Below are 13979 nucleotides of genomic sequence, written 5' to 3'. Positions count from 1 at the left end.
TATTGAATCATGTTGTACAATACGGTGTTATATGGAAAAAAAAAAAATCCAAGACAGAAAAGATGAAGAGGCAGTGCCATACACAGTTTGCGGAGGACACTACACCTCTACAGAAGTCTTAAACTGAGATTTGCAGACCCATTTAAGAGGCCATACTACCCTCTGGCGGCCCGGATGGAAACGGCACCTCGCCGCAACACAGGCCGCTCTCCCGGGCGATCGCCAGAGTTCCAGGAGTCTTTCCAGCCCGAAAACTCCGAAGATCAAAACATTCATTCCTATAAGTGACGATGTGATGTTTTTGGTGATTTTTAAGATGTATACATTTCTAAAAAGAGGCCGAGCCAAAAAGAGATGCTCCAGGTGAGGATCGAACTCACAACCTCGGCATCGCTCCGCTCGCACTGTCGTATAAGTACCGCGCGCTAACCGATTGCGCCACTGGAGCTCCGGCCGCACCCTCGCGTCGCGAGGTCCTTCAGTCGTTCTTGGCCACGTGACTTTACTGGACAGCTCCGCCTTTTACTGCATATGCAAATGAGAATCTTTTGGTTGACCAATGGGAGAAAGCGGGCTACCAGTTCCGGATTCTCACGCCCCGAAGGCCCTTGCTGTAAAAGGGAAAAGTAAAAGAGAGGCGTTTGGAATGCGGGGGCGGGGCCTGCCTGGGACTCGCCTTCTCATGAATATTCAGAGCCAGGGGAGGGGTCTTAACCCTTTACCCGCGGGCCGGCCGGAAGGCAGCCCCTCCCCCCCGCAGGCGGGAACAGGATATGAGCCCGGGCGGCTGGGGGGGGAGGGGAGGCCCCAGGCGACCGCCCCCCGCCTCACAGCTGGGACCGGACTCTCCCGCCACAGATGTGGCGCCGCCGCCGCGGGAGCCCCGTGGTACTTGTCCCAGAGCCTGAGGGGTTCAAAGTCGTGGACTCGGGAGTCGCGAGTGTGCACCGCGCCCTGAGAGACCCCGAAGCGCAGGCTAAAGGAGCCCAGATATCCAGGTGCCCAGCGCCCCCTCCTGGAGGAGCCGGCAGTCCGGGACCTCAGACCGGCGCGATCCAGGAGGCCGAGCTTCCCGCACCCCGGTTTAAAGAACTTCGGATCCTGGACCGGTGATTTCCTCCAGGGGTTCCCAGACACCCCAGCCCAGACATCCGAACTTGGCACACGGACTCCTAGCGCCCCAGCCAGTCTGGGGCTGAAACGCCCACTACTTCAAGGGGACCCAGGAATTTGGGACCCCCGCCTGGAGATGGTTTAACCTCTGCTCCTGGAGTTGGGAGAACTCGGGAACCCGGTCGCCCCACAGCCCTACCTAGAAGACTCAGGAATTTGGGTCCGCAGCGCCCCATCCGAGACCCAAGAGTCGGGACCCCCAGCATCCCTCACTTGGAGGACCGAGCAGTTCGGACCGCTGCATCCCATTCTCCGAGAGACCCCGGATTCTGGTCCCCGGAGCCTGAGAACCCGAAGTGCACGCCCCTGACTCGCGGAGACCGGGGAGTCCGGCCTTGCGCCTCCCCGGGGACCGTGCTGGGGTCGAATAAGCAGCGAGCAGCCTCGGCTCGGGGCTGGAGACTCCCTGGGAGGTGAGGGGGGAGGCGAGGGGCCCCGACGGGCTGGGGGAGGGGGCGGCGCCGCAGCCGCCGAACAATGAGGGGGCGTGCCGGCGGGGGGCGAGCGGAGGCGCCGGCGGGAGTTTGGGTCTGGAGGGGTGTGGGAAGGCGCTGGGGACCCGGGCTGCGGCGGTGGGGACAGTAAGCGGATCGCGGAGGGACCGGCCGGAGGAGGGGAGGTGGGTCGAGGGCTCAGGGCCAGCGCCCCAACTCGCAGTCCCGGGCGGGGGAGGGAGCCGTCTGCAGGACCCTGGCATCCGGTCCCCCAGCCTCCTCCGCCCTCCCCTGGGACCCCGCGGCCTCCCGCCCACGGCTTTTCCCAGCCCTGCCCCTCGCCCTCCGCTCCAGCCGGGCCCGAGCGTTCCCAGGATCCCTGAGCCGCCGGCCCGGACAGACCAGGCTCCCGGCTTCACTCTTCTTTGTCTCAACCTTTCCATCTTTTCCTCTGTGTTCCGTCTCCTTGTGCCCCTCTTTCTAGCGCTCGGCCTCCGTCTGCCCCATTCGTTACTCTCGGGGGTCCCGCGTGGGTTTAGACCGTGCTCCTAAGTCCCTGGCCCAATCTGTGAGTGTGGGCGGCGGGGGAGGCTGATGGGGTCCTCGCATCCCAGAAGGGGGTCTTCCTGCTGCAGCCGCTGAGCCGCTCAGCCATGCCCGAGGGAGCCCGGGGACCCAGCCTGTCCAAACCCAGCCCTGGCCTTGGCCGCGGCCCCACAGGTGAAGTGTGCAACTGTGCAGCTGTGTGTGAGACCCAGACAGGTGAGCGTGCAAGGGAGGGTGGGGGTCTGCTGGGCGTTTGTCCTTCATTCCGGGCACTGCAGCCCTCGGTGGCTGGCCGGGTGCTGGGCAGTGCTGACAACACAGGGTGACAGGGACAGTCCCAGCCCTGCCTACGCAGAGCTCTGCTCTGCGCGGGCAGACGACACCGTCCCCAGATGGGGACAGCCCAGAGGGGGAAACCCAGGTCACGGCTGGGACAGGGTGTAGGGGGGGTTGGTAGAGAAAGACCCGTCCCCTCACTGTGGGAGCCCGGTCTGGGAAGGCAGTGGATGCTGTGTGGAGGAGGGGACATCTAAACAGAAGCGAAAGATTAGGAGGACAGAGTTGGGAAAAGCAAGGAAGAGTATTCTACACGGAGGGAACGGTGTGTGCGGAGGTGAGAGAGGCTGTTTGGGTTTTTTTTAAGTGAGTGAAAGCAGTCGAATAGGACTGGTGAGAAGTGGTGTGGCTGTGCGAAGAGAGCAGAATGGAAAGGTCTTTAATGGCCGCGTTGCATAAGGCCCTGTGGATCTGATAAGTTTGGACTTTATCCTCAGGATATGAAAGGGTTATACTTGGAGTGACAGGGTCAAATGGGCAAATTAATAAAGATCTCCCAGGCTGACACATGGAGGTGGATTAGAAGAGTGGAGGCCAGAGCCCAGAGAAGACCTTGAAGGGAGAGGACTGGACAGGACCAGAGCAGACCAGGACAGAGGAGAAGGGAACCCAGGGGAAAGCCCAGGCTCAACCAGGTGGGGGTGAGTGTAGGGCTGAGAGCACTCGCTGTGTTTGGGGAGACCCCCCCCTGATCTGCTCCACACCCCCAGCAGCCCCTGCAACCCCGGCCATGGCCTCCCCCCGAGGTTCTGGGAGCTCCACATCCCTCAGCACTGTGGGCTCCGAGGGGGACCCGGCTCCGGGGCCCACCCCAGCCTGCTCAGCGTCCAGGCCAGAGCCCCTTCCAGGGCCCCCCATCCGCCTGCATCTGTCACCTGTGGGCACCCCGGGTTCGGCCAAACCCTCGAGGCTGGAGCGAGTGGCGCGAGAGATCGTGGAGACAGAGCGGGCCTATGTCCGGGACCTTCGCAGCATCGTGGAGGTGAGGCAGGTGGGCACCTGAGCCCAGTGGGAACCCCGGCCGGCCTCCACCCCCATAACCCCAGTCACCCCCACAGGACTACCTGGGCCCTCTGCTGGACGGTGGGGTCCTGGGGCTGAGCGCGGAGCAGGTGGGCATACTATTTGCCAACATCGAGGACATCTACGAGTTCAGCAGGTCAGAGGCGGGAGGGATGGGCCAGGGCACCGGCCGGCAGGGTCAGGGGCGGTGGGCTGTAGCCTGACCCAAACCTTGGAGCCCCATCGTGCCCCGTCCAGGCTGGTACCTGGGCTGTAGCGCTGCCGGGCAGGGATCACGACGGGGAGTGAGGACCCAGAGTGGCGGAGGGTGAGGGGGATGGAGCCTGAGGACCCAGATGAGGTCTAAATATTGGGGTGTCTCAGCACCATGTCAGGTCTGGGATCACAATGGATCCGGGGCTCCCGGGCCTGAAGATCGTGCCAGTGTGAGCATTTTCATCACCATCCCGTCCTGGGAAACCCCTCAGTCCCAGACAAACCAGATGGTTGGCCGGGACCCAGCGAGGACGAGGCTGGGATCCAAGGATCTTGACACCTGCGAGCATCTTAATGAGATCTTGAGATCATTGCAGGAGATCTGAGAAGTCATGACAAGCTCTCAGGATCTTTTTTTTTTAATTTTTTTTTTTTTTTATTTATTCATGATAGTCACAGAGAGAGAGAGAGAGGGGCAGAGACACAGGCAGAGGGAGAAGCAGGCTCCATGCACCGGGAGCCCGATGTGGGATTCGATCCCGGGTCTCCAGGATCGCACCCTGGGCCAAAGGCAGGCGCCAAACCGCTGCGCCACCCAGGGATCCCAAGCTCTCAGGATCTTAAGATCATCACAGCTCTGAGGGTCATGACGCCCCTCTCCCGGGGTCATATCACAAGATCCCCCCCCCCCCCCCGGGCTCATGTCAGCTGTAACAAGATTTTGGGCTGAGGAAGGTGACGCTGTCCGTGGATAAAGGCTGAGCAGGTTGCGATCTCCCGTGTAGCACTTGGAAAACTCCCTTTGGATAGGTGGCCCCTTGAGAGATCCTGACAGCCAAGTCCCCAGCTTCCTGGAGTCCTCCCACAGGGGGCTTGGGGGCTGGGGCAGTCCCTCACCTCCCCCTCTCCCCCACAGTGAGCTCCTGGAGGACCTAGAGGGCAGCCCCAGCGCGGGGGGCATTGCCGAGTGCTTTGTGCAGAGGGTGAGTCAGGGGTGAGGGTGCCCAGTCTGGGATGCGGTGGCCTGGGTAGGGGGCGGGGCAGGCCTGGGCCAGGCCTGAGGGGGGCCCACGGGGCGGGGCAGTCACACCTCAGCTCTCCCCGACTCCCGTGTCCCCCGCAGAGTGAGGATTTTGACATCTACACGTTGTACTGCATGAACTACCCGAGGTGAGGGGTGAGGAGCCCCTGCTGGGCCCCAGGCCTTGCCCACTGAGCGGATGCGCCCGCCAGCCTGCCTCCCTCCACCCCCTCCACCTCCACCCGCCCAGCTCGACCCCTGCCTGACCCCCCACCTCTCCCTAAGCTGCCCCTGACCGCCCCCCAGCCTCCCCAGCCCCTGCAACCCTGGCCACTTCCAGCCCGCCCACCGAGGCCGCCAGCTGACCCCTGACCCGTGCTGTGCCCCCAGCTCCCTAGCCCTGCTCCGGGAGCTGTCGCTGTCCCCGCCTGCAGCCCTGTGGTTGCAGGAGCGCCAGGCCCAGCTCCACCACTCGCTGCCCCTGCAGAGCTTCCTGCTCAAACCTGTTCAGCGGATCCTCAAGTACCACCTGCTGCTGCAGGTCAGCCGTGGCCCCGGGGGGCTGCTCGTGGTAGGCGGTGGGGGGGGGGGTCCTGGTGGTACATCTGGAGGGTGGGCCCAGGACAAGTCCCCTAGAAACCGGGACAGCAGTTGGGGCCAGGGCTTCTGGTGCCAGCTGATTCCACTTTCTGTCTCTGTTGTTTGTCCCCTTCTCTGGGTCGCCACCTCTGCCCCTACCTCTGTCTGTCTCCTGTCATTCTCATCTTTCTCTCATGTCTGTCCCCTCCCTGGGTGCCTGGTGGCTGCCTGGCAGGAGCTTGGCAAGCACTGGGCAGAGGGCCCGGGCGCCGGGGGCCGCGAGATGGTGGAAGAGGCAATTGTGTCCATGACAGCCGTCGCCTGGTACATCAATGACATGAAACGCAAGCAGGAGCATGCTGCGCGCCTCCAGGTGACCCCGGCAGGGGAGGGGCGGCTGGACGGGGCAGGGGGGCCTTTGGCAGGGGGAGGGTGGGGAATCAGTGCTCCCCGGGTGGCTAACGCCCCTGTCTTGCTGTGCCCGCTTCTGTGCCGTCGCACCTGGCGGGGCCCGGCAGGAAGTGCAGCGGCGGCTGGGCGGCTGGACCGGCCCGGAGCTCAGTGCCTTCGGGGAGCTGGTGCTGGAGGGCGCCTTCCGAGGCGGCGGCGGGGGTGGCCCCCGACTTCGAGGGGGCGAGCGGCTGCTCTTTCTCTTCTCCCGGATGCTGCTCGTGGCCAAGCGCCGGGGACCGGAGTACACCTACAAGGGCCACATCTTCGTGAGTTCAGGGTTGGGGGCGAGGCCAGAGGGTTACCTGCCAGCTGTGTCGTATATACCAGTGTCCTTACAGGGAGGACCCGGGGCACAGTCTGCAAAAGAGGGACCACCCAGCTTAAAAGGGCCACGTTTTCTTGAGTCCAAGGATGGGAGGGTGAGGTTTAATGAGGGGTGAGGCCAAGCAGGATGCAGGTGAGGACCTGGGGAGCGGGGGCTGGATTTGCCCACCTGACAAGCATCTTCTTGATCCAGATGAAGGGGAGGGGCTGGTGAAGGAGGGCAGAGCTCAGCCTGGTGGGGAGGCTCACCAGGGGCAAAGGGGACCCACCACGCAACGTTAGGGGCACATCTGTCTGGGAGGTAGGGACCCAGATACGCACAGGAGGCCTCTGCCCAGTCTAAGGTTGCTGCTCCTCTGTCTCCCCTCACCCCAGTGCTGCAACCTGAGTGTGAGCGAGAGCCCTCGAGACCCTCTGGGGTTCAAGGTGTCCGATCTGACCATTCCCAAACACAGGCACCTCCTCCAGGTGAGTGCCAGGTGGGGCTGGGCGGTCAGGGTTCCCCTTGGTCCCTAGACCTCATACCCGGCTCCCTACTCCACCCCATCCCACCCCCAGGCCAAGAACCAAGAAGAGAAGAGGCTGTGGATTCACTGTCTCCAGCGCCTCTTCTTTGAGAACCACCCGGCCTCTATCCCTGCCAAGGTACAGCTCCTGCCCATCCGTGGGCCTTCAGCATGCTGGAGGACTACCCCCGGGCCCCCCAGTACCGCAAGACCCTGAGTGCTGGGGGACCCACTTAGACTGTGATCGATAAATCACAGAGCCAGGCTGCCTGGGTTTGAATCCCAGCTCCACCCTGCGGCTCTGTGACTTCGGGCAAGTAACGCAACCTCTCTGGTCTCAGTTTCCTCCCCTGGAGGAATCATCACCGACCCCCCAGAGTCGTGGTGATTGCTAACAATCATCAGCCTCACACATAGCAGCACCCGTTACCGGGACTAGGACAGGGGTGCTCAGAGACGAGGCCTCCGGGACGCCACCCTTGTCCTTGTCTCTTTCAGGCAAAACAAGTTCTCCTTGAAAACAGCCTGCACTGTGAGTTGAGGCCTTGGGTTGGGAGGATGTGGGAGTAGAGGAATTCCTCCCCAAGGAGAAGGAGATTATTGGGTTCCAAATTTCTACCCCTAGGTGCTCCTAAAAGTAAGCCTATCCCAGAGCCCCTGACACCCCCGCTTGGGTCTCCCCGACCTCGAGATGCTAGAAGTTTCACCCCTGGACGAAGGAACACAGGTAAAGACGGAACCCTGAGGATCCCCCCGCCTCTTCCCCAGCAGCTGCACCCCCAGCCTTCTCCTCCTTCAGGAGCTGGGGCTGGGCCCCTCACAGGCTTCTAACCTGCCTCTCTCACAGCTCCGTCTCCAGGACCCTCTGCTACCCGCCGTGGCCGCAGACAGTCCGGTGAGTGTCCTCCACCTAAAGGTTGACTGGAGATTGCGGTGGGAGCTGGGCCCCTGACGTCACTGTGTCCTCTCCCCAGAGCCGATGAAGGACCCATACGTTATGTTTCCACAGAACGGTACGTGACCGCCCTGGCCCAGCTGGGTGCAGCCCTGTCTGTCTGTCTTCACGGGGGATGGCCCATGTGCATGGGGGAGGGGTGGCAGGGGCAGCTCATCGGAGGGTCAGGAAGTGCCTTATTCCTGCATCTCACTCTTCTCTTTCTCATCTCTCCATCCCCAGCTCAGCCTAGACTCAAGGTAAGAAGTCCCCTAGGGAAAAAAAAGAGAAGTCGTCTAGGACAGGGTCTGGGGACCCAGACTCCTGGGTCTGGGAGGAGGGGACAGGGCCCTCGACTCCTACCCTCCATCCTCTCTCCTTGCTCACAGCACGCTGGCAGTGAGGGGGAGCTGTACCCCACCTTAGAGCCTCAGCCATCAGTTCCAGCTTCCGGACCCCCTGAGGACCTGGAAGACACTGGACCCCCCACCCTGGAACCCTCTGGGACCTCGATCACTGAAGAGATCCTGGAGCTGCTGAACCAGAGAGGCCTCCGGGATCCAGCGGTGAGCTGGGCATCCCAGCATCGTGTCCTCGGGGCTCTCGGCTGGGGGTCGGGGGGTGGGGGGCCAGCCCACCCTGATTATCTTTGGCCTCTTCCACACTGCCCACTACAGCCATCGCCCCACGACATCCCCAAGTTCCCTGGAGACTCCCAGGTGCCGGAGGGCAGTGACCCCCTCACATTCCAAGCCCTGCCCAGCCGGGACTCTTCAGAAGAGGAGGAGGAGGAGGAGCTGGAAATGGACGAACGTGGGCCTTCCCCACTCCATGTCCTGGAGGGGCTCGAAAGTTCCAGCACAGCTGAAAATCCTGACGTTCCCGGCCTTACGAAAAGTCCAGATACACCCAACCTCCCTGAAATTCCCAGCCTGGCTGAAATTCCCAAGATTCCCCACCTTCCCAGTCTGTCAGACATTTCCAGTGTTTTTGAAATGCCCTGCCTTCCAGCCATACCTAGTGTCCCTGACATTCCTAGTCTTCCCAGCGCTCCCACCCTGCCCTGTGACTCATGGCTCCAGGGACCTCTGCGGGGGCCCGATGAGGCCCTGGCCACCAGGAGAGAACTGTTCCCTGGAAGCAGTTCCACAAAACTGGGAGAGCCGTCCTCAGGCGGCAGGGCAGGGCGGGAGGAGGCTGCGGAAGGGGAGTCGTTCCCAGACTTCCAGCCGCAGGATGTCCCCCGAGATCAGGGAATCCCGGATGAGCTGGAATTCCGCTCCTGTTCGGAGATCCGGAGCGCCTGGCAGGCCCTGGAGCAGGGGCAGCTGGCCCGGCCGGGTTTCCCGGAGCCACTGCTCATCCTGGAAGATTCGGATCTGGGCAGGAGGCAGCGGCGGGAGTGGGAAGGCAGGAGCCCCGAGTTCGAGTTCGGAGCGGGCGGCCTCCCGAGTGCGAGAGTTAGCCCGGCTCTACAGCGAGCGCATCCAGCAGATGCAGCGGGCTGAGACCCGGGCGTCGGCCAACGCCCCCCGCCGCCGGCCGCGCGCCCTGGCCCAACCGCAGCTGTCCCCCTGCCTGCCGCACGAGCAGGCTGAGCCAGGTGAGGTCCAGGTGTGTGTCCGCAGAGACGGCCCACGCGGAGACGGGAGTGCTGACTCACTCGGTTCTTTCTGTGCACACAGGGCCCCTGCCTGCCTTTGGACATGTGCTGGTTTGTGAGCTGGCCTTCCCGCTGACCTGTGCCCAGGAGTCTGTTCCTCTGGGTCCCGCCACCCGGGTTCAAGCCGCCACACCTTTGTCCAAGCAGGGAGGCTGCCTGGGGGGCGAGGGTCTAAACGTTTCAAATTTGCCTGAGCAAGACCATCTGGGCATCCAGGTTCCAGCTGCGGCCCCGTTGCCTGAGCGGAGAGGCCTCTGGAATATACAGAGTGTGGCTGGAGCCGCCGCAGCCGTGCCGAAGCAGGAGGACGCCCCAGGTGTTCGGGTGCCGGCTACAGCTTTGCCTGCTCAGGAAGCCCACCTGGAAATCCAAGTTCCAGGCACCGCTCCTTTGGCTGAGGATGGAGGCCATGTGGACATCCGGGATCCAAGCAGCCCCGCTTTGCCCAGGCGGGGATGCTGTTCCGATGTTACGGTTGTAGCCACGGCCACTACGCTGAAGCAAGAAGGTCACTTGCGCACCCAGACCCTGGCCGGTACCCCGCTAACTAAGCAAGGAGGTCCCCGGGATGTTCAGTTCCCAGCCGGTGGCTGCGATCAGGCCATGAACACTTTGCTTACGCGTGGAGGGAACCATCAGATCCCAGGCAGCACCCCACTGCCCCTGCGACACGAGCTCCCGGACATTCAGGCTCCAGGTGCCTCACCTGTGCCTGCATGTGGAGGCCACCTAAGCCATCACGTCCCAGCCGGTGCTCCACTGTCTTCACCCCAAGACTGCTCAGACGTTCAGGCTCCAAACCCCTCGCCTTTGCCCGCACATGGGAGCTGCCTAGACGATCGGGTCCCAGCCAGCACGCCGCTGTGTGTGCCCCACAACCCGGAGGTCCCAGCTACCACACCTTTGCCCCAGCAACCAGGCCTCCCGGACACCCAAGTCCAGGCCCTCCCACCTTTGCCCGAGCAGGACAGCCTCCCAGACAGCGCCGGTCCATCTGCTGCACCTTTGTTGGAGCAGAAGAGCCTCACAGATGGGCATGGTCCAGCTGCAATGCTTTCGCCCGAGCGAAGAGGCTCTCAGGACATCCAGGGCCTGGTACCCACCCCAGGCCAGAGCGCCGTGGTTATGTCCAAACCGGGAGGCCACCTGGTCTCTCCTGTAGTCCGGTCAGAGACTTCAGAGTTGACCCCGCCCCACAGTCCCGCTCCTCCAACCCGTCAGCTCCTGGGCCCCAATGCAGCTGCCCTCTCAAGATACCTGGCAGCCTCGTACATCAGCCAGAGCCTGGCTCGGCGGCAAGGGCCTGGAGGGGACGCTCCCGCAGCCTCCCGGGGTCCCTGGTCCTCCTCTGCCCCTGCATCGCGGGCACCTTCACCACCGCCCCAACCCCAGCCCCCACCACCCCCAGCCAGGAGGCTCAGCTATGCCACCACGGTCAACATCCATGTCGGGGGTGGTGGGCGGTTGCGGCCGGCCAAGGCCCAGGTCAGGTTGAACCACCCCACTCTCCTGGCGCCCCCCCAGGAATCTGTGGGCCTTCGCGGGGCCCAGGGAACTCCTGATGCCCCTTTCCACACGTGAGCCGGATGCCGGGCTTCTTGAAAAGCAAGGACCTCAACCAGATGCCACCGACCCTCAGAACTTCACCCTGAAGTCCAGACACTGAACACAGGTGTAAAAATTGCTGCAGCTTTTCAACTCCTGGGAGCTGCTTTGGCAAATGGTCCTTTTTACTTGCCTTGATTAACTCAACAGGGATGGGGAGGGGGATATCATTAATATTTTGTTAATATTATGAAGTTCTGTATCTTTTCCCATTCTGGAGGCAGTGGGGGATGACAAGACAATGAATGCGAAGCTCTGACACATCCGTGAATCAGTGGTTCTGAAAACTGGAGGCATCTCAAACAGTCTTTGAGAATTAGAACGCTCCATTACCATTCGGTGTTTGCTTTCAGAGTTCAGGAACTGCTTGATGTCATCCAGAAAAGCCAAGTTAAGCAGCTTCATTCCAAGTAGACTTGGAAGGCCATTCCCTTAGCAGTTCAGCCTGTTCCTGTGTCCTAGCTCATCTTGTTCAGTGGTCTCCGTCCATCTCCTGCCTGGCTACCTATTCCAACTTCAATCCATATGCCATGCTTTATTTCGTCCACTCTGCCTATTCATCCACCCATCATCCTACCCCCATTCTCCTACCCATTCATCCATTCCTCCACTGTCTCCTGTCCATGTTGTCCAACCAACCTTTCTCCATTCATCCATCCCTCCAGATTTGCATCTCTATCCATTCATCTGTCTCACTGACTCAGCCATCTAATCCATCAGCGCAGCAACCCAGTGTTCTCTACCACCATCCATCCTTCCTTAGATTCTTTTGGGTCTTGGAACAAGATTTCAGGAATTGTTTCACACTAACACTAGAGTGAATTGGGTTTGGGATTCTGGGAAGTCTGTTCCACATCAGATTTCACTCCCCGACACATGAATGTTCCAATTCTTGTGCCCACCTACACACATCAGATCTTCATACCCCCTCGCTCTAGTTCAGGACCTCTACAGTGCCTCTGTGCCCCCACTCCCAAGAAAGAAATTCAGGTCAGAGACAAAGGCTTTTATGTTAGAATCACTCTGCCTCCTCCCAGCAGTGGCATGCCTGGCGAGCAGCCGAATTTAAGCAGTTTCTTTGGTAATAGACTAGCTTCGTTCCTTGAACGTTAAACGTCTTGTACTTAGCACATTGTCTTACTTAATTTTTCTCTGGAATTTCCTGAGGCACCACAGCGTCATAGCTGAGTTCAAATCCTGACTTTTCCAGTTGCTATATGACCTTCAAGTCTGGAGTCTGGGTCTTCTCAACTGCTACAGTTGAGAAATTCTAACAGTACCTGCCCTGTAAGATCATTGTTTGTAAAGATTCAGGGAGCACAGCCTCACTTCCCAAATGTATTTGAGCCTCTGACTCACCAGGGCATTGTTCAGCTCACAGATCCCCAAGGACTCAGGCTCTTAGTTCCACCTATGGACTCAGAACCTCCAGGGCAGGAGCCTGGGAATCTGAAGTTTGAACAATCAGCTAACAGGAAAAAAAAAAAAAAAAAAAAGATTGAGTACCAGCTGCATAGCACGAACATTAGTCACTTTATGTGAACTCATTCACTTTGAATCCTCTCAATGTCCCTAAAAGGCACGTGAGAAGGGTTTCTGATCCTCACTTTAGAGAAAAACAGGCGTATATAGAGAAAAAAGGATTTGCCTAGTCACCTAGCTAAGAGTCCTCTTACCTGAGTGATTCTCCTATGCCAGGCATGGTTCAAGAAAACACTCCTTGGAATAAGGCTTGTAGCCTAGCACTCCCAGGGCCCCAGGTAATTCTCAGTTGAGGAAAGTAGCCTGAACAAGGCCTGGCTCAATAAATACTAGCTGCTGGCTTCTTTCATTTGTTTATTGGATGGTTACTGAGCCATACAGCAGGGCCTGGGCCCGCTTGCTGCAGCCTCCCAGAGGTCAGGACGGAGGCTGGCCCTCCCCTCCTCCGCCCCCAGCTGCACATTCCCAGCTGAAGGAAAGTTCTCAGCCTGGCCCGGGCTCCCAGTGGCGCCGGAATTCCCGGTATTTGAGGAGGCGGCAGGGAAGGAGGAAGAGGCCGGCTACTCCATAGCCTCAAGTGGGGAAGGAGAGGCGAGCCCCCTCAGCCTTTCCAGATGCAAGATGCATCCCAGCTGTGCCTCTGGCAGGGAGCCAGGAGCCTCAGAAGGGGGTCCCTCAACCCTGTAGGAAAACCTTGGACATCAGGCCTGCTTCAACCCCTCCTGATCCCTGCCCCTGGACTCCTACTCCCACCTGCCAGACTCCCAGCTCTCCCTCACAGCCCAAGCTGATACCTCCTCAGGTACACCTTCCTTGCAGGTCTACTACAACCTGCCCCACACAACCTGCCCCGCGTAAGCCCAGCCTTCTTCAAAGCCTCCAGTCAGTTCCATCAGGCTCTGCAGTAGGCCGCCAGTGCCCTGCTGCCCTCTTTGGGACACTGAGGTTAAGGCCAGCTAAACCTTTAACCCTTTAACTACACCTCCAGTGCAAAACTTGGTGAGCTGCTCTTGTGGCCACCAGGTTAATTTTCATACCTACCATCTAGACACCTGCCTGCCACCAATCTCCCAGGAACACTTAGCTGGGCATCTACTTGGTGCCCATCAACCCCACTGTCCATCTCTAAGAAGCGCTGAGTATACTCCCTGTTACCAGTGCCGTCCTGTAGAATTTTCCTCACAATCCAAGTGTTCTCTCATCTGTGTAGCCCAGTATGCCAGCCACGCTAAGCTACTGTATTGAGTGGGGCATATACAAGCTTTCTTATATCTGCCCCACTGGACAGTAAATTTCAAGTTCCCTCTCTTATATAGATTAAAAAAAAAAAAAAATCTGTAAAATTTTCCCTCAGCCAGCAACTTCCAACTGCCACACAATGTTCTTGCTAGTACCCCCAGCAGCCGGGGGAATAGTGTGGCACCTTGGGTACAATGACTGGGGTTATCCAGGTTGGCTGCAAGGTTAATGTGGGCGGAGATGCCCTTCCCTCTCAATGAAGGGCTCTCGCTTCCTGCAAAAATGGGAGGGGGAGTGCAGAACAAAAGTTAACTGAATCCACAAGCAACACTTTACTTTCCTATACATACACCAGCGCTGTCCCACAGAACTTTTTTAGACAATGGAAACATCCTGTGTTATATGTGTAGCCCAGAAGTAGCAACCGAGAGCCTACTAAGTGTTGGCTCTTACTACATGGGAGGCA

General features: G+C 59.9%; 1 protein-coding gene and 1 non-coding gene across 2 annotated transcripts; one reads left to right on the top strand and one right to left on the bottom strand.

Annotated features, from left to right (window-relative positions):
- Positions 1–355: 355 nt before the first annotated feature.
- TRNAI-UAU lies at positions 356–448 on the bottom strand. The gene is given in 2 exon segments: positions 356–391; positions 411–448. It is a non-coding gene; the product is annotated as a tRNA-Ile (tRNA).
- Positions 449–1695: 1247 nt separating this feature from the next.
- PLEKHG2 (pleckstrin homology and RhoGEF domain containing G2) lies at positions 1696–12308 on the top strand. Its single transcript, XM_038528909.1, is given in 20 exon segments — positions 1696–1792; positions 2243–2369; positions 3200–3471; positions 3548–3648; positions 4624–4690; positions 4831–4877; positions 5119–5269; positions 5543–5680; positions 5826–6026; positions 6460–6552; positions 6643–6729; positions 7089–7122; positions 7216–7317; positions 7438–7485; positions 7565–7603; positions 7768–7784; positions 7914–8090; positions 8202–8909; positions 8911–9127; positions 9210–12308. Coding segments are annotated over 19 exon segments (4167 nt in total). The 5' UTR covers positions 1696–1792; positions 2243–2260; the 3' UTR covers positions 10769–12308.
- The last annotated feature ends 1671 nt before the right edge of the window (positions 12309–13979 follow it).

Source organism: Canis lupus, chromosome 1, assembly GCF_011100685.1.
Source record: "Canis lupus familiaris isolate Mischka breed German Shepherd chromosome 1, alternate assembly UU_Cfam_GSD_1.0, whole genome shotgun sequence".
NCBI lineage: Eukaryota > Metazoa > Chordata > Mammalia > Carnivora > Canidae > Canis > Canis lupus.
Note: the sequence above shows the minus strand (reverse complement) of the source record. Positions and strands in the feature narration are given on the sequence as shown.